We start from the raw sequence: 21,440 nt of genomic DNA, 5'->3' as shown, positions 1-21,440 counted from the left end.
CTGAAAGGTATGGAGGAGCGAGAAGAGAGAGATACCTGTTGCACTGATTTATCACTTGTGAAACTTTCCCCCCACAACTGGGGTCTAGGGACTTGAACCGGGTTTTCGTGCATGATAATACATGCACTTAACCAGAAGCTTGTGAGCCACCCGGTCCCATCCTGTTTCTGTTACTGACTCTTCACAGATTCTTGTCCTGAAAAGGGGCATAGGTCGTTTCTTGCCACAGGGTAACATGTAGGTGCAATTTTTTGTGATAGATGGTAGAGAAATAGCACTGAGCATATCTCACCAATCTGAGAAAATCCTAAAAGGTGATCTCTCCTCTAACAGCCCACTGTGTTAGGAGAAATAAGGGTTGGACAGAGCACTTCTCCTAGCCTCTTACCTGTGGGCATGTTGGTAAAGGGCCCGTAGCAACAGATTTCGAGGCCCTTGAAGATCTGGGAGAAAGGGGGGGGAGAACACTAGTTATAAAGAATATAATATTTATATAAAAGGACTCACAAAAACAAAGAATTTTTATTTTCTTTATCCTCTGATAAATTTTGCTACTTTCCAGAAATAGTCTAATATCCAGAGCACTAAAAGATTTTAGAATTTTTTTTTGCCTCCAGGGTTATTGCTGGGGGTGCTGGCACTACTAATCCACTGCTGCTAGTGGCCAGCTTTTCCTTTTTCTTCTTTCCATTTTATTGGGTAGGACAGAGAGAAGTTGAGAGGGTAGAGGGAGACAGGGAAAAAGACACCTGCAGACCTGCTTGTGATGTTTCTCTGCTGCAGGTGGGCAGCAGGGACCCTAAGCCAGGTCCTTGTGCTTAGCACTATGTGTGCTTGACCAGGTGCACTACCACCTGGCTCCCTAGAATACCTCCACCTTTAAAAAAAATTTGATAGAACAGAGAGAAATTGAGGGACGGGGAGAGAAAGGGTAAGAGAAAGATGCTTTACCACTTGTGAAACACCTCCCCCCACCCCCCGTAGGTGGGGAGCTGGGGGCTCAAACTGGGATCCTTGCACGAGTTCTTATGCTTCGTACTATGTGCGCTTCACCCAGTGTGCCACTGCCTGACCCCCCCCCCCTTTTTTGTTTTAAACCAGAGTACTGCTCAACTCTAGCATATGGTGGTACGGGGATTGTACCTGGAACTTTTGAAGTTCAGGCATGAGAATCTCTTTGCATAACCAATATGCTATGTATCTCTACCCCAGAATACCTTTTTTTAAAATTTTTTTTTCATTTATTTATTTTCCTTTTGTTGCCCTTGTTGTCTTTTTTTTTTATTGTTGCTGCGACTCCCCTGCAGGTGGGGAGCCGGGGAGCTCAAACCGGGATCCTTAAGCCAGTCCTTGCGCTTTGCGCCACGTGCGCTTAACCCGCTGTACTACCACCCGACTCCCAGAATACCTTTTTTGCCTGCACTACAAATCCACTGCTCCTGGAGGCCATTTTTCCCATTTTATTGTTCTTGTGCTTGTAGTTGTTATTATTGTCATAGCTGTTGTTGGAAAGGACCGAGAGAAATCAAGAGAGGAGGGAAGACAGAGAGGGAAGACAGAGAGGAAGAGAGAAAGATAGACACCTGCAGACCTGCTTCACTGACTGCGAAGTGAACCCCTGCAGGTGGGGATCTGGGGGCTCTAACTGGGATCCTTATGCCGGTCCTTGTTCTTTGTGCCATGTGCGCTTATCCCGCTGTGCTACCGCCCAGCTCCCTAGAATACCTTTTGATGTATATACGTAGCCAATCTATTCCACAGCCTTTTTTTTTTTTTTTTTTTGGTCATTCAGGGATTCTCACCTAGGCACTAAATCAGGTCCAGGGTCTTCCCTGATGACTTTTGCATATGACCTCACCTCTTGTTAAAGACAAGAGAAACATTGGTCTTCCTTTATATACTTAATTCATTATTGTGATGTTAGGCATTGCACATGTACAATTTCTCTGTTCCAGGCCTACTTTTCTGTCACTTTTACTTCATAGAGAGAGCAGGAGAGATACCACAGCACTGTCCCACCATAGTGGGGACTGCTCTCTGTGCTATAGTGTTCCCATGTTGTGCTGGGGCTTGAATCCAGGGCCTCATCCATATTCTATTGGGCAAGTTAGGCATCCCCCTCCCCCCACTTTGTTATATATAAGGCCTGAATGGCAAGAAATTCAAGTATTAGCTGATATCTGATGCTTAGGCAGATGTGGTACATCAGCACCAACCATGACCCTCAATTGGTAGACTTCTTTTTTTTTTTTTTTAAATTTCTTTATTGGGGGAATTAATGTTTTACAGTCGACAGTAAATACAATAGTTTGTACATGCATAACATTTCTCAGTTTTCCACATAACAATACAACCCCCACTAGGTCCTCTGTCACCCTTTTTCAGGACCTGTACTCCCCCCTCCCCCACCCCAGAGTCTTTTACTTTGGTACAATACACCAGTTGGTAGAGAATTCTATGTTTATTTTATATACAGGTGCTACCCTCCTTCCTTCCTTTTTTTTCTTTTCTTTTCCTCACTATAGCTTCACAGCTCTGGGCTTTTTTTTTTGCAGAGTGATCAAGTAGACCACAGCATTAAGCTTTCTTCAGTGTGGTGGGAACCAGACTCAAACCTGGGTTGAGTACACAGCAAAGCAAGCATATTACCCAGTTGAGCTATAATATCAGTACTTCTTTTTTTTTTTCCTGCCTCCCACACACACACACTGGTTATCACTGGATCCGTGCCTGCACTACGAATCTATTGCTCCTGGCAGCCATCTTTTCCATTTTGTTGTCTGTCCTGAATAGGACAGAGAGAAATTGAGAGAGGAGGGAAGACAGAGAGAGAGGGAAAGACAGACACCTGCAGACATGCTTCACCGCTTGTGAGGTGACCCCACTGCCAAGTGGGGAGTTGGGGGCTCGAACCGGGACACACACACTATAACTTAAACAGTTTTGTGTCTGACCAAATTTTGTTAGCTGGGGATCAGGCAGTAGCTCAGCGGTTTAAGTGCACATGGCATGATGCACAAGAACCGGCATAAGGATCCCAGTTCAAGCCTTCAGCTCCCTACCATGCAGGGGAGTGGCTTCACAAGCAGTGAAGCAGGTCTGCAGGTGTCTATCTTTCTCTTCCCCTCCTCTCTCTATTTCTCTCTGTCCTAACAACAACACCAATAACAGCAATAAGTATAGCAATAAAAATAAGGGCGACAAAAAGAGAAAATAAATAAATAAAAAAAGGCTCCAGGAGCAACGGACTGAGCCCCATCAATAATACTGGGGGAAAAAAATTTTTTTTTGTTGTTGTTGTTGGCCACTGGGGACCAAGAGATAGTTCACTTAGTAGAACTCAGACTTTACCATATGTGAGGACCCAGGCTTAGGCCTCCAGCTACCACATGAGGACCTTTACATTACAGGGGAAACTTCACAAATGGCTGAACTGTGCTGTCATCTCTTCTATCTCTCTCTCTCTAACCAGTGTACTGCTCAGCACTGGTTTATGATGGTGCTGAGGATTGAACCTGGGAGCTGAGAGCCTGAAGCATAAAAATGAAAGTCTTGGAGTGGGAGGTAAATAGCATAACGATTATGCAAAGAGACTCTCATGCCTGAGGTATGGGTATAATGTAAAATAAGAAATCTAAGGTGCTGGAGAGATAATTCACCTAATAAGTCAGGCCTGTCTTGCTACTCAAGTGGCCTAGGTTCAAGCCGAGATACCACATGGGAATCCCATATCCTTGGAGAAGCTCCAGTGCTTTGATATCTCTCTTTTTCTCTAATGATCAGAAAATGTTGGCATGGGGCAGTGAAATAGTTCATAGTGAGATAAAAACAAATAAAAAACACACACGGAGTGTGTGTGTATGTGTGTGTGTGTGTGGGGGAAGACCTGGCTAGATATAAAACTGCGTAGGCCTAAAAGTCACCCTAATTCAAATGAGACTTGGACTGAGAAAAATCATCAGGAAGCTAGAACATAAAGTGTCATTTAGGAAATGCCTTCTCCCTCCCAACTATTGCCAGAAACATAGAAATGGCAGCAGAATAAGTTTTTATTATTTATTTATTTATTTATTTATTTATTTATTTCCCTCCAAGGTTATTGCTGGGGCTCGGTGCCTGCACTATGAATCCAATGCTCCTGGAAGCTATTTTTCTCCCCTTTTGTTGCCCTTGTTTATCGTTGTTGTTATTATTGTTGTTACTGCTATCACTGTTATTGGATAGGACAGAGAGAAATTGGGAGAGGAGGGGAAGACAGAGAGGGAGAGAGAAAGATAGACACCTGCAGACCTGCTTCACTGCTTGTGAAGAGATCCCCTTGCAGATGGGGAGCCGGGGGCTGGAACCGGTATCCTCATGCCGGTCCCTGTGCTTTACGCCATGTGTGTTTAACCTGTTGCATTACTGCCGATCCCTAAGTCTTTCTTAATTTTAAGTGATAGCCTCTGTGCCATTCTCCCTAACTGTGTGAATAACTATCTATAACCTGTTGACAGAATTTAGATGCTCATAGTGCTAAAAGTTCTCTCTGGACAACTAAACAGAGTTGCTGTGAAAAGTACAAAAGATTAGGAATTTTTTACATTCAAGCTAACATTCAATGATGTCTAGTTATGAGATAAGAAAATCTGAAGTTCTACAAATACATTGCTTTTCCACAGGAAAATACAGCGGTGACATTTAGTATCTTTCGAATGCTATTACTTTCAGTATTTTCACTGCTAATTTCACCTTGTAAACTGTGGAGTAAAAACAAAGGCTTGCTCACATGGAGCTCCCTTGAGGTGAAAGCAGAAGTAAAAATAGGGCCAGTATCTTAGCATCTGGAAATTACTTTATAGGCTAAGAGGGTGCAAGTGAGTAGTCTCCAAGGCTTCAGAGATCTTGCACTTGATTTGTGATTATCTCCTAAGACAGTTTTCTTTAGAAAAATCACCTCTACTAATTCTCACTCAAGTTCTGTAAAGAGATAGACGGTGACCCATATGGGGGTGTTTTGAAATGCCCAGCAGTATACAGCTGAAAAAGCAGCCATCTTAGACCTGACAGGCAGATGCAAAATCTTGCATGAACTCTCTCCCCTGAGAGAAGGGCAGATTGGCTACATCATGTTCCAAGGGAAGTTGCTGAGTCTTCCTGGGCCTGTAGCCTACCATTTGCAAAGTTGAAAGTATAATCCTTTCTTTTCTCCCTTCATGAAAGTTCCAATTTTCAAAGAAACTATGGGCCATTAAGAGCCCAGATTCTAGAATTAGAGTGCCTGGATTTAATTAGTTGTGGATTCACAACTAGTTGTGTAAACTCCAGCAATTTGCTCAACCTCTCTGAGCCTTAGTATTCTATCATATAGTTAATACCTCGTGGAGTTGCTATGAAAGTGTCACTATATATAACACAGGTGTCAGTTATTAAATATTAATTTTTTTTCCTGTTTCACAGATAGCACTGAGTATATCCTCCTAACAGCACTTAGCACACTGATTTAGAGAAAGACACTATGGTGAAGTAAAAGCAGCAAAGCCTTTAGACTTACCTATATTTCAAACCCCAGTTTTTTTTTTTTTAATTTATTTTTTATTTAAGAAAGGATAAAGCCTAGTTCTATCACTTATCAGCTAAGATCTGAATTCCAGACTGGAATTTAAATCATAAGCTCCTCTAAACCTCTAAATCCCTTCATTCCTAAAATGGAGATAACTTTCCTTGTTGGACTAGAAAGGAAAAAACAAACAAACACTATATGAAAGCACCTAGCTAGTGCTCTAGCAATGAGAATAAGAGAATACCCCTTAAAAGATGAATGAAGTCGGAGAGTAGATAGTGGGCGGCGGGTAGATAGCATAATGGTTATGCAAACAGACTCTCATGCCTGAGGCTCCAAAGTCCTAGGTTCAATCTCCCAAATTACCATAAGCCAGAGTTGAGCAGTGGTTAAAAAAAAAGTGTACACACACACACACACACACACACACACACACACACACACACACACACACACACACACACGAATGAGCAGCTAGGAGATAGCATAATGGTTATGCAAAAAGACTTTCATGCTTGAGGCGCCAAAAGATGAATGAGATAATTTGTGCTAAGGGGGGCTGGCTGATAAGCAAGGTGGGTGGTAGTTCTTGTCAACATAAAGAGGAGGAGCGATTTTACATTTCTTTTTCTTAAAATTTTTTAATATTTATTTATTTTCCCTTTTGTTGTCCTTGTTTTTTCATTGTTGTAGTTATTATTGTTGTTGTTACTGATGTTGTCGTTGTTGTACAGGAAAGAAAGAAATGAAGACAGGAGGGGAAGACAGAGGAGGGAGAGAAAGATAGACACCTGCAGACCTGCTTCACCGCCTGTGAAGTGACTCCCTTACAGGTGGGGAGCCAGGGGATCGAACTGGGATCCTCATACTGGTCCTTGCGCTTTGTGCCATGTGCCCTTAACCCGCTGCGCTATCACCCGACTCCCTCTTATTTATTATTTTTTTTTAAAGATTCATCTCTGGGTCTGGTGGTGGCATACCTGATAGAATTCATATTATCCACATGCAAGAACAACCCAGGTTCAAGTGCCTTATCCTTACATGCAGGGAGCAGTCTATCTTTCTCACTCCCTCTCAAAAAGAAAGAAGGGGGAAAATGGTCACTGGGAATGGGGCATCATATAGGCATAGAGTCTCAGTAATAAGCCTGGTAGCATAAATAAATAAATAAAATAGATTTTAAAAATGGTGGCATGTGGGACTGAACCTGGGACTCTGGAGCCTCAGACATGGAAGTATTTTAAATAAGCATTATACTATCCCTCCTGCCCAACTTTTACCTTTCTGTCCTGAGATTCTCTAGCTCGCTTTGGACCTTGGTGATTTCTTCCATTGACAACATCTCCTTGAACTTCAAATTCAAGCTGAAAGTAAACAAACCCAAACAGTAAGGATCAAAGAGAAGTCTCCCTCAACAGAAGCAAAGATATATTGTGTTTAAGAAATTCACCAGGGGATTCGACTTCCGGAGGCGGAGCTACGAGCAGCAGATCGCTTTCTCTCCTCTCCTCTCCAGGATCAACTAGGAATACCAAAGGAGACCACCCGGGACCGAAACAAGACAGGACTAGAATGACCACAAAAACCCAGTAAATCACCCGTGAGTACAAACACGCGTGGCTGGTGACAGAGAGGAGAGAGGGGCCTAAGGAGAGATTAAGAGACTGCTAACAGTTCAGCAGTTTATCAGTGGAGACACCACCTCCAGTCTGCTCCACAACAAGGGGACAGCTGAAGGGAGGAAAGGACTCCCCAGAGGCTCACCAAGTGCAACTCTGAGTCTCCATTGCTACTACCCTCAGAATCTGGAGCAGCAACAGGAAGGGACACCAGGTGACAGAGATCTAACCAGGAAACTAAGAAGACCTATACCTCGGTGGCATAGCTGAGGGGCTGTGAAAGTCTCTTTGCATAACCACTGGATTATCTCTGCCACACCCTGCTTTATCTCTTGGTCAGGAGTCAGTTATTAAACTAAGAAGGATACTGATAGTTTAAAAGCCCTCAGGCTCCCATAGGCTACAGGGAAGGAAAAAAAAAAAAAGAGGCTTTTAAGCCACTGAGCTCCAACTCAGGGATTGAAATAACTGTTAACTTCCACCACTGTGAACCCTTTAATTAACTTACTTAGACACAAGTCAATCCAGGCAATAGTGATAAATAATTTGAAAAGTACTGATAAAGGAAACTCATAACATAATATATAAAATGGTTAAAACAACAAGAAAAAATATTGGAGAAATGAACCAGGGTAAGAGTCCAGCTAAAAGTCCTCCAGAGGGTGAAGCACAAAATAACGAGTTCAACATCCAAACATTAGCTAAGGAAATAATAACAGGAGTGAGTAAAGAATTTGAAAAAATTGTAACCAGAAATGCAGGAACAACAAATGAGAATATGGAAGAAAATACTAATTATCTCATGGTTATTAGACAGCTGAAAGCTGAAATTGCTGAGCTAAGAAGGCAACTAGCTGAACAAGCTAAAACAGTAACAGAGCAAGGCAACAAAATAGATGAACTCCAGAAAACAGTAGAGGGCAGAGAGAATAGAATCAATGAGGCTGAAGACAGAATCAGCAAGATGGAGGATGAATTAGAGACAACCAAAAAAGAAGTAAGAGATGTCAAAAAGAGATTAAGAGATGCTGAAAACAACAAAGAGTCCTATGGGATGACTTCAAAAGAAACAATATACGCATTATTGGCATACCAGAGGAAGAAAGAGAAGGAGAGGAAGAAAGCATTTTCCAGGCCATAGTAGCTGAAAACTTCTCTAGTCTAGACAACATCAAAGACATAAAAATTCAAGAAGCCCAGAGGGTCCCAAACAGAATTAACCCAGACCTCAAGACACCAAGACATGTCATACTTAGAATGGAAAGGAATAAGGATAAAGAAAGGATCCTGAAGGCTGCAAGAGAAAAACAAAGAGTCACCTACAAAGGAAAACCCATAAGATTAGCAGCAGACTTCTCCATACAAACACTACAGGCCAGAAGAGAATGGCAAGATATCTATCGAGTGCTCAATGAGAAAGGCTTTCAGCCAAGAATACTATATCCTGCTAGACTGTCATTCAGACTAGATGGAAGCATCAAAACCTTCTCAGACAAGCAACAGTTGAAGGAAGCAACCATCACCAAGCCTGCCCTGAAAGAAGTTCTGAAAGGTCTCCTATAAACAACCAGATCACCACAAATAGGACATATATCAGAACACTCTAAAACTCTACAAGAATGGCGTTAAAATATCTTCAATCTTTGATATCAATAAATGTCAATTTCCTGAATTCACCTATTAAAAGACACAGAGTAGGAAGATGGATCTGAAAACACAACCCAACAATATGCTGTCTACAGGAAACCCACCTAACTCAACAAGACAAACACAGACTTTAAGTGAAAGGATGGAAAACTATCATACAAACCAATGGCCCACACAAAAGGGCAGGAGCAGCTATTCTCATATCTGACATGATAGACTTTAAAATAGATAAGATTAAAAAAGATAGAAATGGACACTACTTAATGCTCAGAGGATCAGTCAAGCAAGTGGACTTAACAATTATTAACATCTATGCACCCAATGAGAAGCCATCTAAATACATCAAACTTCTACTGAAAGAGCTACAGCAATATATTAACAGTAACACAATCATAGTAGGGGACTTCAACACCCCACTCTCTCAACTTGACAGATCATCCAGGCAGAAAATCAATAAAGACACAAGGGAGCTAAATGAAGAGATAGATAAACTAGAACCATTGGACATATTCAGAGTCATTCATCCCAAGAAACTGGAATACACATTTTACTCAAATCCACATGGGTCATTCTCAAGGATAGACCATATGTTAGGCCACAAAGAAAGCAGCAGTCAATTCAAGAGCATTGAAATCATCCCAAGCATCTTCTCAGACCACAGTGGAATTAAACTAACACTTAACAATCAACAAAAGATTAGTAACAGTGCCAAAATGTGGAAGCTCAACAGTACACTTCTTAACAACTTCTGGGTCAAAGAGGAAATCAAGGAAGAAATCAAAAATGTTTCGAGAGTTCAATGAAAATGAAGACACAAGCTATCAAAATATTTGGGGCACAGCTAAAGCAGTCCTAAGAGGGAAGTTCATAGCTATACAAGCACATATTAGGGAACAAGAAAAAGCACAAATAAACAGCCTGATTGCACATCTTAAAGACCTAGAAGAAGAACATCAAAGGAACCCTAAAGCAACCAGAAGGACAGAAATCACTAAAGTTAGGGCAAAAATAAATAACATTGAGAATAGGAAAACCATACAAAAGATCAACGAAAGTAAATGTTGGTTCTTCGAAAGAGTAAACAAAATCGACAAACCTTTAGCTAGACTCACAAAACAAAAAAGGGAGAAGACCCAAATAAATCGGATAGTAAATGAAAGAGAAGATATCACAACAGACACTGCAGAAATTCAACTTATCATGCGAGGCTTCTATGAACAACTATATGCCACCAAGCTAGAGAACCTGGAAGAAATGGACGATTTCCTAGATACCTACCAACTTCCAAAACTAAGTCAAGAGGAAGTGGATAACATGAACAGGCCCATCACAGCTAATGAAATTGAAACAGTTATCAAAAATCTCCCCAAAAATAAAAGTCCTGGACCAGATGGTTTTACAAATGAATTCTACAAAACTTTCAAAGAAGAACTAATACCACTACTTTTAAAAGTCTTCCAGAAGATTGAAGACACTGGAATACTCCCTGCCAGCTTCTATGAAGCCAACATCACCCTGATACCAAAAGTAGACAGGGACACAACCAAAAAAGAAAACTACAGACCAATATCTTTGATGAACACAGATGCTAAAATATTGAACAAAATTCTAGCCAACCGGATACAGCAGTATATCAAAAAGATTGTTCATCATGACCAAGTGGGGTTTATCCCAGGCATGCAAGGTTGGTTTAATATACGTAAATCAATCAATGTGATCCACCACATCAACAAAAGCAAGACCAAAACCCACATGGTCATATCAATAGATGCAGAGAAAGCCTTTGACAAAATACAGCATCCCTTTATGATCAAAACACTACAAAAAATGGGAATAGATGGAAAATTCCTGAAGATAGTAGAGTCTATATATAGCAAACCTACAGCCAACATCATACTCAATGGTGAAAAACTGGAAGCATTTCCCCTCAGATCAGGTACTAGACAGGGATGCCCACTATCACCATTACTATTCAACACAGTGTTGGAAGTTCTTGCCATAGCAATCAGGCAGGAGCAAGGAATTCAAGGGATACAGATTGGAAGAGAAGAAGTCAAACTCTCCCTATTTGCAGATGACATGATAGTATACATGGAAAATCCTAAGGAATCCAGCAAGAAGCTTTTGGAAATCATCAGGCAATACAGTAAGGTGTCAGGCTACAAAATTAACATTCAAAAGTCAGTGGCATTCCTCTATGCAAACACTAAGTTAGAAGAAATTGAAATCCAGAAAACAATTCCTTTTACTATAGCAACAAAAACAATAAAATATCTAGGAGTAAACCTAACCAAAGAAGTGAAAGACTTGTATACTGAAAATTATGAGTCCCTACTCAAAGAAACTGAAAAAGACTCAAAGAAGTGGAAAGATATTCCATGTTCATGGGTTGGAAGAATTAACATCATCAAAATGAATATATTACCCAGAGCCATCTACAAATTTAATGCTATCCCCATCAAGATCTCAAGCACATTTTTTAGGAGAATAGAAAAAATGCTACAAATATTTATCTGGAACCAGAAAAGGCCTAGAATTGCCAAAACAATCTTGAGAAAAAAGAACAGAACTGGAGGCATCACAATCCCAGATTTCAAACTGTATTATAGGGCCATTGTCATCAAAACTGCTTGGTACTGGAACATGAATAGACACACTGACCAGTGGAATAGAACTAAGAACCCAGAAATGAGGCCCCACACCTATGGACATCTAATCTTTGACAAAGTGGCCCAGACTATTACATGGGGAAAGCAGAGTCTCTTCAACAAATGGTGTTGGAAACAATGGGTTGAAATATGCAGAAGAATGAAACTGAATCACTGTATTTCACCAAATACAAAAGTAAATTCCAAGTGGATCAAGGACTTGGATGTTAGACCACAAACTATCAGATACTTAGAGGAAAATATTGGCAGAACTCTTTTCTGCATACATTTTAAAGACATTTTCAATGAAACGAATCCAATTACAAAGAAGACTAAGGCAAGTATAAACCTATGGGACTACATCAAATTAAAAAGCTTCTTCACAGCAAAAGAAACCACTACCCAAATCAAGAGACCCCTCACAGAATGGGAGAAGATCTTTACATGTCATACATCAGATAAGAGTTTAATAACCAACATATATAAAGAGCTTGCCAGACTCAACAAGACAACAAATAACCCCATCCAAAAATGGGGGGAGGACTTGGACATTATATTCACCACAGAAGAGATCCAAAAGGCTGAGAAACACATGAAAAAAATGCTCCAAGTCTCTGATTGTCAGAGTAATGCAAATCAAGACAACAATGAGATATCACTTCACTCCTGTGAGAATGTCATACATCAGAAAAGGTAACAGCAGCAAATGCTGGAGAAGGTATGGGGTCGAAGGAACGCTCCTGCACTGCTGGTGAGAATGTAAATTGGTCCAACCTCTGTGGAGAACAGTCTGCAGAATTCTCAGAAGGCTAGAAATGGACCTACCTTATGACCCTGCAATTCCTCTCCTGGGGATATATCCTAAGGAACTCAACACATCTATCCAAAAAGATCTGTGTACACATATGTTCTTGGCAGCACAATTTGTAACAGCCAAAACCTGGAAGCAATCCAGGTGTCCAACAACAGATGAGTGGCTGAGCAAGCTGTGGTATATATACACAATGGAATACTACTCAGCTGTAAAAAATGGTGACTTCACCATTTTCAGCCAATCTTGGATAGACCTTGAAAAAATCATGTTGAGTGTAATAATTCAGAAACAGAAGGATGAATATGGGATGATCTCACTCTCAGGCAGAAGTTGAAAAACAAGATCAGAAAAGAAAACACAAGTAGAACCTGAAATGGAATTGGCATATTGCCCCCAAGTAAAAGACTCTGGGGCGGGTGGGTGGGGAGAATACAGGTCCATGAAGGATGATAAATGACATAGTGGAGGTTGTATTGTTAAATGGGAAACTGGGGAATGTTATGCATGTACAAACTATTGTATTTACTGTTGAATGTAAAACATTAATTCCCCAATAAAGAAATAATTAAAAAAAAATTCACCAGTGGGGGGCTGGATGGTGGGATACCTGGTTGAATGCACATATCACAGTGCACAACAACCCAGGTTCTAGCCCCTGGCCCCCACGTGCAGGGAGAAAGCTTCTCAAGTGGTAAAGCAGGGCTGCAGGTATGTTTCTCTTCCTCTCCTTTCTCCCTTTCCCCTCTCAATTTATTTTATTAAACTTTATTTTCCCTTTTGTTGCCCTTGTTGTAGTAGTTATTATTGATGTTGTCATTGTTAGGTAGGACAGAGAGAAATGGAGAGAGGAGGGGAAGACAGAGAGGGGGAGAGAAAGATAGACACCTGCAGACCTGCTTCACCGCTTGTGAAGCGGCTCCCCTGCAGGTGGGGAGCCAGGGAGTCAAACTGGGATCCTTATGCCGATACTTGTGCTTCATGCCACCTGCACTTAACCCACTGCCCTACCGACTGACTCTCTAGAGTCCAACACTTTATTGACTGCATAACCTTCCGAACCACTGAACCCTCTTTTTTTTTTTTTTTTTTTGCGTCCAGGGTTATTGCTGGGGCTCGGTGCCTACACTACGAACCCACTGTTCCTGTAGGCCATTTTCCCCCTTTTGTTGCCCTTGTTGTTTATTACTGTTGTTACTATAAGGCAGACAGGGGGAGAGAAAGACAGACACCTGCAGACCTGCTTCATGGCTCATGAGGCGACCCCACTGCAGGTGGGTAGCCAGGGGCTCAAACAGGGATCTTAAGCTGGTCCTTACGCTTTGCGCCACGGGCACTTAACCCACTGTGCTACTGCCCAGCTCCCAAACACTCTTTCTATGTGAACAATTTGACCCAGAGCAGTAAAGCTTCAGTGATGATGAAATAAATAATATACTGAAGATTTTTTTTTCACAGTCATTATTTTGATAAGAATGAAGTAGTATCAAGGCTGGCCCACATGGCATTACTGGGAGCTTTGGTGCTGTGGTCTCTCTACTGTTCTGTCTCTATGTGAAAATAAAACTAACTAATAATAGAGAAATGGAGAGAGGAGGGGAAGACAGAAGAGTAGAGAAAGACCTGCTTCACTGCTTGTGAAGCGACTTCCCCTGCAGGTGAGGGGCCAAGAGTTGGAACTGGGATCCTTAGGCCGGTCCTTGCGCTTTGTGCCACCTGTGCTTAACCCGCTGCACTACCGCCTGACTCCCCTAAGTCTTTATTTTTAAAGATAAAGTTTATTGTCTTGGTCAGCAGGGAAGCAATTACAGAAGCCAGCCCTTCAACCTTCTGCATCCCACAATGACCTTGGGTCCATACTCTCAGAATAGGAAAGCTATCGGGGAGGGGATGGGATACAGAGTTATGGTGGTGGTAATAGTCTGGAGTTGTACCCCCTCTTATCCTATGGTTTAGTCAATGTTTCCTTTTTATAAATAAAAATTAAAAAAAAAGTTTATTGTCTTCTCTCCCTCCCAACTCTCTCTCTTTCTTTTAAGATAGAAGAAGGCAGAGAGAGTGAAAGATACCACTGTAGTAAAGCTTCCTTCTGTAGGTGTGACTTAGGAAGAAGAGATGGCAGGGTGATAGGGGGGAAAAAAAGAGAAAATATATATACATATAGATAGAAAGTTATAGAAATAATAGTCAAGGGGGCTGGGTGGTAGCACAGTGGGTTAAGCGCATTTGGCCCGAAATGCAAGGACCGGCATAAGGACCTCGGTTTGAGTCCCCGGCTCCCCACCTGCAGGGGAGTCGCTTCACAGGCGGTGAAGCAGGTCTGTAGGTGTCTATCTTTCTCTCCCCCTCTGTCTTCCCCTCCTCTCTCCATTTCTCTCTGTCCTCTCCAAGAAAAATGACAACAATAATAACTACAATAATAATATCTACAACAATAAAACAAGGGCAACAAAAGGAAGTAAATAAATAAATATAAAAACATACAAAAAAATAAAAAATAAAGATAAATTAGGGGGCCGGGTGGAAGCACAGCGGGTTAAGCGCACATGGCGGTAAGCACAAGGACTGATACAAGGATCCCACTTTAAGCCCCTGGCTGCACACCTTCAGGGGGGTCGCTTCACAAGCGGTGAAGCAGGTCTGCAGGTATCTATCTCTCTGTCTTCTCCTCTTTCAATTTCTCTCTGTCCTATCCAATGACAGCAATAACAATAACAACAATGATAAACAACAAGAACAGCAAATGTGAAAAAATAGCCTTCAGGAGCAGTGGATTCATAGTGCAGGCAGAGCCCCAGCAATAACTCTGGAGGTAGAGACCCATCCTACTAGGGAAAGAGAGAGGCAGACTGGGAGTATGGACCGACCAGTCAACGCCCATGTTCAGTGGGGAAGCAATTACAGAAGCCAGACCTTCTACCTTCTGCAACCCTCAATGACCCTGGGTCCATGCTCCCAGAGGGATAGAGAATGGGAAAGCTATCGGGGGAGGGGGTGGGATATGGAGATTGGGCGGTGGGAATTGTGTGGAGTTGTACCCCTCCTACCCTATGGTTTTGTTAATTAATCCTTTCTTAAATAAAAAAAAATAATAATAAAAATAAATAAATAAACAAAATAAAATAAAATAAAAAAGAATTTTTGTCCAGGGACTGGGCGGTGATGCACCGGGTTAGGCACATTTAGTACAAAGCAAGGACCAGCACAAGGATAATAAAAAAAAAAAAAAAAAACTCTGGAGGTAAAAAAAAAAAAAAGTCTTGCTTGCTTGGCCTCTTTAACTAAAGTAGTCAATCTTTGCCTACCCTACTCAACTGTAAGACTATTGCTCTGTATTTTTCTTTTTTTTAAATTTTTTAAAATTTATTTATTTTCCCTTTGTTTTTGCCCTTGTTGTTTTTATTGTTGTAGTCATTATTGTTGTTGTTATTGATGCTTTGTTGTTGGATAGGACAGAGAGAAATGGAGAGGAGGGGGAGACAGGGAGAGAGAAAGACAGACACCTGCAGACCTGCTTCACCGCTTGTGAAGCGACTCCCCTGCAGGTGGGGAGCCGGGGGCTTGAACCGAGACCCTTATGCCGGTCCTTGTGCTTTGCGCCACCTGCGCTTAACCGCTGCGCTACCGCCCGACTCCCTAAAAGAATTCTCTTTTTTTTTAATATGTATTTATTTATTCCTTTTTGGTTGCCGTTGTTTTATTGTTGTAGTTATTGATATCATTGTTGTTGGATAGGACACAGAGAAATGGAGAGAAGAGGGGAAGACAGAGAGGAGAGAAAGACAGACACCTGCAGACCTGCTTCACCGCCTGTGAAGAGACTCCCCTGCAGGTGGGGAGGGGGGGTGTATTTTTCTTTATAGAATTTACTAGTATCTAATATCTGTCTCTCTCTGTGTGTGTGTATGCCAAGGCTTCTTATTTGTCTGATTCTGCCACTCTTGGTAGACTCATAAAGATTTATTTTATCTACCACATATGTGAGAGAGAATTTCACATGAGACAAACTAGAGTGCCACTGTGGTACACAAACAAAGTTTAGGCACACAAGCCTGATGCTGTACCAGGTGAGATATTTCCTGGCTGTTTGTTTCCTTCCTTCCTTCCCTCCCTCCCTCCCTCCCTTCCTTCTTTCTTTCAGTAGAAAGAAACACCACAACACTCACATTGCACAGTACTCCCTTGTGATGCTAGGGGGCTTCCAAGTGGGTCCATGAACATGATAAAGTGTGTGCTCTACCAGCTGAGCTATCTCCTGACCCTTCAATGCATTTTATTATGCATTTTCTCTCAGAAGAAGGGGAAATCCCGTGGTCTGGGAGGTGGCGCAGTAGATAAAGCACTTAAGCATGAAGTCCTGATGGGGAGCCGGGGCTTGAACCAGGATCCTTACGCTGGTCCTTGCTTTGTGCCACCTACGCTCAACTCGCTGTGCTACTGCCCAGAAAATCATTTTTTTAAATATATATATTTTTAATTAAAAAAATTTTTTTTGCCTCCAGGGTTATCGTAGGAGCTCAGTATGATTCCACTGCTCCTGAAGGCTATTTTTTCCGTTTTGTTGCCCTCACCTTGTGAGGTGACCCCCTGCAGGGGTGGCTTGACCTAAGACCCATACACCAGTCCTTGTGCCTTGTGCCATGTGTGTTTAGCCCGCTGCGCTACCGTCCGGCCACCAATAAATAAAATCTTAAAAAAAAAAAAAAAGAAGGGGAAATCCCACCAAAGTAGAAACCTGTCTTTTTTTTTTTTTAATGTTTCTTAAATTTTTAAAAAATATTTATTTCTTTTTGTTGTCCTCGTCATTTTACTGTAGTTATTGTTGGTGTTGTTATTGATGCTGTTGTTGTTGGACAGGACAGAGAGAAATGGAGAGAGTAGGGGAAGGCAGAGGGGGAGAGAAAGATAGACACCTGCAGACCTGCTTGACTGCCTGTGAAGCGACCTCCCTGCAGGTGAGGAGCCGGGGGCTCAAAGCGGGATCCTTAAGCTGGTCCTTGTGACATGTGTGATTAACTGGCTGCGCTACCACCTGGCTCCCCAGAAACCTGTTTTTGTTTACTGTTATAGTCCTGGTGCTCAGAAAAAAGGAAGCTCTCAGTAGTGTAAGCACTGAATGAAAATTAAACCAACCAAAATATCACTAATTAATTATGAATACACTAAATAGTGCATAATAGTTTGAAACTGCTTTCGCTAATTTTATTTTGTCTAATCTGTTGTCACCAGGAGCTTAGATGGCTGTTCTAAAATTATTCCACCTCCTACAATCTTATTTACCTCTCACTGTTCTAAGTATCATAGAGTAATAACCTTTTGAAGGAATCTGATTTCTAAATAGATATACTTGCATATTAATTGGAGAATATTTCTTTTTTTTTTTTTGATGTTGTTATAGCTGTCGTTGGATAGGACAGAGACAACTCAAGAGAGGAGGGGAAGACAGAGAGGAAGAGAGGAGGAGAGAAAGATAGACACCTGCAGATCTGCTTTACTGCTTGCGAAGTGACCCTTTGCAGGTGGGGAGCTGGGGACTCGAACCGGAATTCTTACATCGGCCCTTGTGCTTTGTGTCATGTGCGCTTAACCCGCTGCACTACTGCCCAGCCCCTGAGAATATTTCTTTAATATTTTATTAATGTTTTAATTTTTTAATGTTTTATTGTTGTTGTAGTTATTATTGTTGTCATTGACGTCATCGTTGTTAGATAGGACAGAGAAATGGAGAGAGGAGGGGAAGACAGAGATGGGGAGAGAAAGACACCTGCAGACCTGCTTCACCGCCTGTGAAACTACTTCCCTGCAGGTGGGGAGCCGGGGGCTCGAACCAGCATCCTTATGCTGGTCCTTGTGCTTCATGCCATGTGTGCTTAAACTGCTGCACTATCACCGGACTCCCTCTTTTTTTTTTAAAAAAAAAAGCTTGATTTATTGATGAGAAAGATAGGAAAAGAGAAAGAATCAGATATCACTCCGGTACGTGTGCTGCCAGGGACTGAACTCAGGACCTCATGCTTGAGAGTCTAATGTTTTAATCACTACCCCACATCCCGGACCACTCTTTTAACATTTTTTCAAATTTATTTGGTAAGACAGAGAGAAACTGAAAGGGAATAGAGATAGAAAAACAGAGACACCGTGGTCCAAGGAGGTAGCACAGTGGGTAAAGCATTGGACTCTCAAGCATGAGGTCCCGAGTTCAATCCCTGGCAGCACACATACCAGAGTGATGTCTGATTTTTTTTATTATTATTATTTTTATTTATTGGGTAGAGACAGAAATCAAGAGGGAAGGGGGAGATAGGGAGAGACAGAGAGATACCAGCAGCACTGCTTCACCACTCACAAAGCTTTCCCCATGCAGCTGGGGGCTAGGGGCTTGAACCCAGGTCCTTGTGCATTGTAACATGTGTGTTCAACCAGGTGCGCCAACACCCAGCCCCTCATATCTGATTCTTTCTCTGGCTCTCTGCCTATCATTCTTCATAAATGAATAAATTTTTAAAAATCTAAAAAAAAAAAAAGAGAGAGAGACAGAGAAACACCTGCAGCACTGCTTCATTGCTTGTAAATTTTCCCTCTGCAGGTGGGGGCCAAGCGTTTCAGCCCTGTTCCTTGTGCATGGTAACATGTACTTAACCTGGTGCGACACCACCCGGCCCCATCTTCTGTTTTATAGAAGTCCTTTTTTTTTTCTCGGAGGAAAGGATGATCTCAATTGACTTGGAATAATTGAGCAAGAACATTGAATTTACTGGCTTGCTCTGAGTAACTGCTGACAATTTCCACCATCATGAAAAACTTGTGTAAAGAGGTGCAAGGAAGGAAGCAGATACAGTTGTGTGTTTAATTGCCACCAGGGTTATTGCTGAGGCTCAGTGCCTGCACGATGAATCTACTGCCCCTCCCTCCCTCCCTCCCTCCCTCCCTCCCTTCCTTCCTTCCTTCCTTCCTTCCTTCCTTCCTTCCTTCCTTCCTTCCCAGCATTCCTCCTTCAGGTGGGGAGAGGCGACTCAACCCTGGGTTCTTGCACATGATAATGTGTATGGCTCAACTGGGAGTGCTACTACCTGGCCCCTGCAGATACAATTCTGGAGACTATGTAACTTAATGGTACCCAGTCTTTCAGATTATTTACTTATTTGATAAAGACAGAGAGAAAATAAGAAGGAAGGGGGAGACAGGAGACACTCGCAGCACTCCTTTACTGCTAGTGAAGGGTCTCCTCTGCAGGTGTGGGCCAGAGGCTTGAACCCAGATCCTTATAGATTGTAGCATGTAGACTCTACTGGTTGTGTCACCAGCTGCCTCCTTCAGATTATTTTATAACATCAAATACCTAACTCAGGGCAAGGAGACAGAATAGTGGTTATACAACATGTTTTTGTGCCTGAGCCTCTGAGGTCCAGGTTGAATACCCAGCACCACCATAAGCCAGAGCTGAGAAGCATAACCAAACCCCAAAGCAAACCTACCTCATCCAGCATCTTATTTTCTTTAATAGACTGGGTAACCCCTAAAGAGATAACAAAACAAGTTACATGATTTCTTCATGGAGGCTGATGGTTTAGCATTCATATAGAGCACAGGAGAAATAATAATGAGTAGAGTTCTTCACTTTAAATTCACAGATCCTTAGATAGGGATTGTAGTAGACTTCCTTCGGAAGCACAGTTGATACTTAATTTAAACATCATGAAAGTGCCTGCTACACATGGATTTCTGCTTAGTATTAGATTAATCCCTAGTTTATATGTTAGCATTGCTAGGAACAGACTAGGCTGCATTACTTAGGAAAAGAAATCCATTTCTCCAACATCACCAGCTTATTATCTGAACAAAGTGAGATGCATTAAAGATAAAGCTACTTTAGAATCACCAATAAAGACCTCTTCAATTCAAAATCAGCATCAGAAAAAAACCTTAGCTGTTAAAATGTTAGGTGTGAAAATGCAGTCCCGAGGTGTTAAGAGAAGAGGAGAAAGCACACTGTACTTACAGAAATAGCTAACTACCCATTTTCCTCCTGCAATTCCCAGAAAATATTTCAGAGTCCGCTCACACACAAATTCGGCATCTGCAGAATGATAAAAGAAATTTTTGAAGGATTAGTTAAATTGAAAAAAAAATGAGGAAGTGATGCCACAAGAAGCTAAATAAAGCTTAGCTTCTCATGCTCCTTGAGACCAATCATTCCAACATCCCTAATAACCAGCAGGTGTGGGTCTTGGAAACATGAAAAGGCCTATGTGAAGTTAAGATCCGAAGAAATGTCTGCCCTTTCTTCTAGATGCCAAGGCTACTAAAGATCTCCATCATAGTTTCAAAGGAATTATCCATCTAAGTAGCACTATTATAGCTGGCTGTGGAACATTTAGTTTACTAGCATATAAAGACAAATGAAAATAGTATTATTGAAATCATTAATTTGAAATGTCAATGTAACCGATAACTTTTTATCTCTCAGATCTTCTGCTTCTCTTTGCATACATGTATTTCAGAAGGCAGTAACAGAAGAATCACTTCTGCTTATTTCATAGTGTTTCAAAGGTCCCTTTGAAGAACTAAGCAAACTGAAGAACATAGTTGAAATAGCAGAAATGTATTTAAATATTAAACACGGGAGCGGGGTAAAAAAAATCTTAAACACATCAGGCCATCTGCCAGTAGTAGCAAGTTATTCTACACCACTATAAATCAGAGCATTCTGGTCACAACAAAAGAAAACAAAACAAAACACATACACACAGCTTCCTCACAACTTTAAAAGCTTCATTTAACTGCAGCAAAGTTAATTTATGGTTTGTTTTTTTTTAATTTTTTGCCTCCAGGGTTATTGCTGGGGCTCGGTGTGAATCCACTGCTCCTGGAGGCCATCTTTTCCCCTTTTGTTGCCCTTGTTGGCTTTTTTTATTGTGGTTGTTATTATTATTCTGGTTATTGCTGTCATTGTTGTTGGATAGGACAGACAGACATTAAGAGAGGAGGGGAAGACAGACACCTGCAGACATGCTTCACTGTCCATGAAGTGACCCCCCTGCAGGTGGGGCACTGGAGCCTTGAACTGGGATCCTTACGCAGGTCTTTATGCTACGCGCCATGTGCATTTAACCCATTGTGCTATTGTCCAGCCCCTAATTTATGTTTTAAACTCAGAAATTCCAGCTCATTTT

General features: G+C 41.6%; 1 protein-coding gene across 1 annotated transcript in view; it reads right to left on the bottom strand.

Annotated features, from left to right (window-relative positions):
- BRCA1 (BRCA1 DNA repair associated) overlaps window positions 1–21,440 on the bottom strand; it is a 127,652-nt gene that overhangs the window by 17,943 nt on the left and 88,269 nt on the right. Inside the window, 4 exon segments of the mRNA XM_060203427.1 lie at window positions 389–443; window positions 6,823–6,906; window positions 19,743–19,783; window positions 20,267–20,344. Coding sequence (XP_060059410.1) covers window positions 389–443; window positions 6,823–6,906; window positions 19,743–19,783; window positions 20,267–20,344 — 258 coding nt within the window.

Source organism: Erinaceus europaeus, chromosome 12 (genome assembly GCF_950295315.1).
Source record: "Erinaceus europaeus chromosome 12, mEriEur2.1, whole genome shotgun sequence".
Classification (NCBI taxonomy): domain Eukaryota; kingdom Metazoa; phylum Chordata; class Mammalia; order Eulipotyphla; family Erinaceidae; genus Erinaceus; species Erinaceus europaeus.
Note: the sequence above shows the minus strand (reverse complement) of the source record. Positions and strands in the feature narration are given on the sequence as shown.